The sequence below is a fragment of the Limulus polyphemus genome, unplaced genomic scaffold, assembly GCF_000517525.1.
Source record: "Limulus polyphemus unplaced genomic scaffold, Limulus_polyphemus-2.1.2 Scaffold3659, whole genome shotgun sequence".
Taxonomy (NCBI): Eukaryota; Metazoa; Arthropoda; class Merostomata; order Xiphosura; family Limulidae; genus Limulus; species Limulus polyphemus.
The window spans coordinates 28,399-30,407 of NW_013669269.1; the positions used below are offsets into that span (position 1 = coordinate 28,399).

A 2,009-nucleotide genomic window follows, 5' to 3' on the forward strand; every position below is an offset into this window, starting at 1 on the left:
TCGTTAAAGTTTCGTTGGAACGAAGTTACGGAAAAATCAATTAACAAACGGAGACGTAACAATAGGTACACAGAACAAATAATCAAAATTCTATCCCTAGATTTACTTTTTAAATTTCATTGGGAAACAATGAAAGGGTATTATTTAACATTAAATTTTTAAGTGAAAAAGCCAATAAATGCAAAGAGATTCCGAGACCGGGACTTGAACCCAAAATATCTAGTTAGCATTGACGGAACAACTTCTACTTTTGGATAACTCAGTGCAGAACACTGGCCCTATTAGTAAGAGGCCTTGGGTTAAACTCGGTCCCGGAGTTTCTTTTCTCTAAATGGGTTAAGCACTTGCATATGGAACGAAACTGTGTAATATGAGTTACAGGGTTAAGTACCTGTATATGGAAGATAACTGTGCAATTCGTGCACAAAATCTTGTAAGTAAAATCATCATATTTCAGTAGGCTTACAAATTCCAGACGTCAACTTCTGTTGAAAGACACATAAAACAAAGACTGTCAATATCTTCAAACCAATCGCAAATTAGTAATTCTACAGCATTATAGCTATGTAATGGTGTCTCAGCTACATACGTACGACCTATAGTACAAATAGGTCACATGTTTGACCTCGAGTTGGGCGTTGTTCCCTGTGTGAGCTCACGTGTTACGTGGTTTACTATCGGTTCTTCTCTAAGTTGTCATTTTCACTTAAGGAACATCAAAATACACGATTACATCTACCAGTAGGATATCTCTGATAACACAGATACTGGAAGAATTTTAGTTTTAGTTGAGTGTTTAGAGAATGGGACGACATTTCGGTTTCTGTACTGAGGCATACCCATACACTGTGTAAGTATAGAACCGAAATGTCGTCCTACTCTAGAAAGAGGCAGGCTTAACGCATTAAAACTAGAACCCTACCATGTCTATACAATGCCTAAAATACCCTTGAAACAACATATATACTGTGCTTAAAACATCATTCAAAGAAGTGCAAAGTTTCTACAGTATACTCACGACGTTATCCATAACGTCTTGGCTGTTAGGTCTCTGATAAAGTGGACTGTGATGAGATGTATAGGGCGTGGATGGACGCCAGTAGTGGAAGTCGTAACACATCAAATTGACAAAGTCCAAGAAACTGAAATGTATTGTTACAATAACAGGACACTTGCACACTTTTCTTTAACACAAGTAGCATTTATAACAACCAAATATTAATCTATTAGTTACAACAATGAATATGAGAATATTTCTGACATTTTAACCACAATAAGACTACATTACTGAAATGTTATTTATACAGAGCTATAAAAGAAGTTATTTGAATATTTTTTGCTCATTAATGTTTTAAAAGGCTATTTCATCCCAACTCCCTGGCAGAGAAATGTTGGAAAATCATTAGATATGTTAGAAATGTAAAATCTTGGTAAATTATGTAACATGTGCTGTTTTAAAAGGGGGACTCAATAAATTTTAAATAGAATGTTAGATAAAAAAAGATAAAACTTAAGAAAAAGTTAAAAGTATTATCTGTAGTGTTTTACAAAATCATTTAATTCTATTTTCTATTTGTAAACTCCAAAAAATGTTTGAGGTCTGAGTCAGTGGAAGGGAGAGAAATCCCCTTGAGCAACGCTTACGTAATATAAGTCAAAATGAAATGTTGGATACGTACATGCCAAGTTTTGCTCTAATTATACACCTTTCTATGCTTTTTAAACTTTTATATTTCGCTTCGAAACGATAGCTGACTAAAGCGTCTCTGTGAGAACTGAAGTAAAAGATGTACATCTTATATCAGCTTTTTAAATGGTCCGTTAAATCATTGATCTTTTCGGATTATTGTTTCTAGTAAAATGGGTTTGATAATCCTTTTCATACTTCTAGCGAAACGTGTAGTGTTTACCGTGATAACAGCTATTGTTATACCAAAAGAGGCATATCTGAGATTACACAGGCCTGCGAATTTAAACTTCATAAAAGTTGTTTTGGTTTTAATAACGGA

The 2,009-nt window shown here is 34.2% G+C and overlaps 1 protein-coding gene across 5 annotated transcripts in view; it reads right to left on the minus strand.

Annotated features, from left to right (window-relative positions):
* LOC106469790 (acidic mammalian chitinase-like) overlaps nt 1–2,009 on the minus strand; it is a 47,515-nt gene that overhangs the window by 15,685 nt on the left and 29,821 nt on the right. For all 5 annotated transcript variants that reach the window (XM_013930300.2, XM_022398353.1, XM_022398354.1 and 2 more), the window contains one exon: nt 1,019–1,142. In XM_013930300.2, coding sequence (XP_013785754.2) covers nt 1,019–1,142 — 124 coding nt within the window. The remainder of the gene's footprint in view (nt 1–1,018; nt 1,143–2,009) is intronic.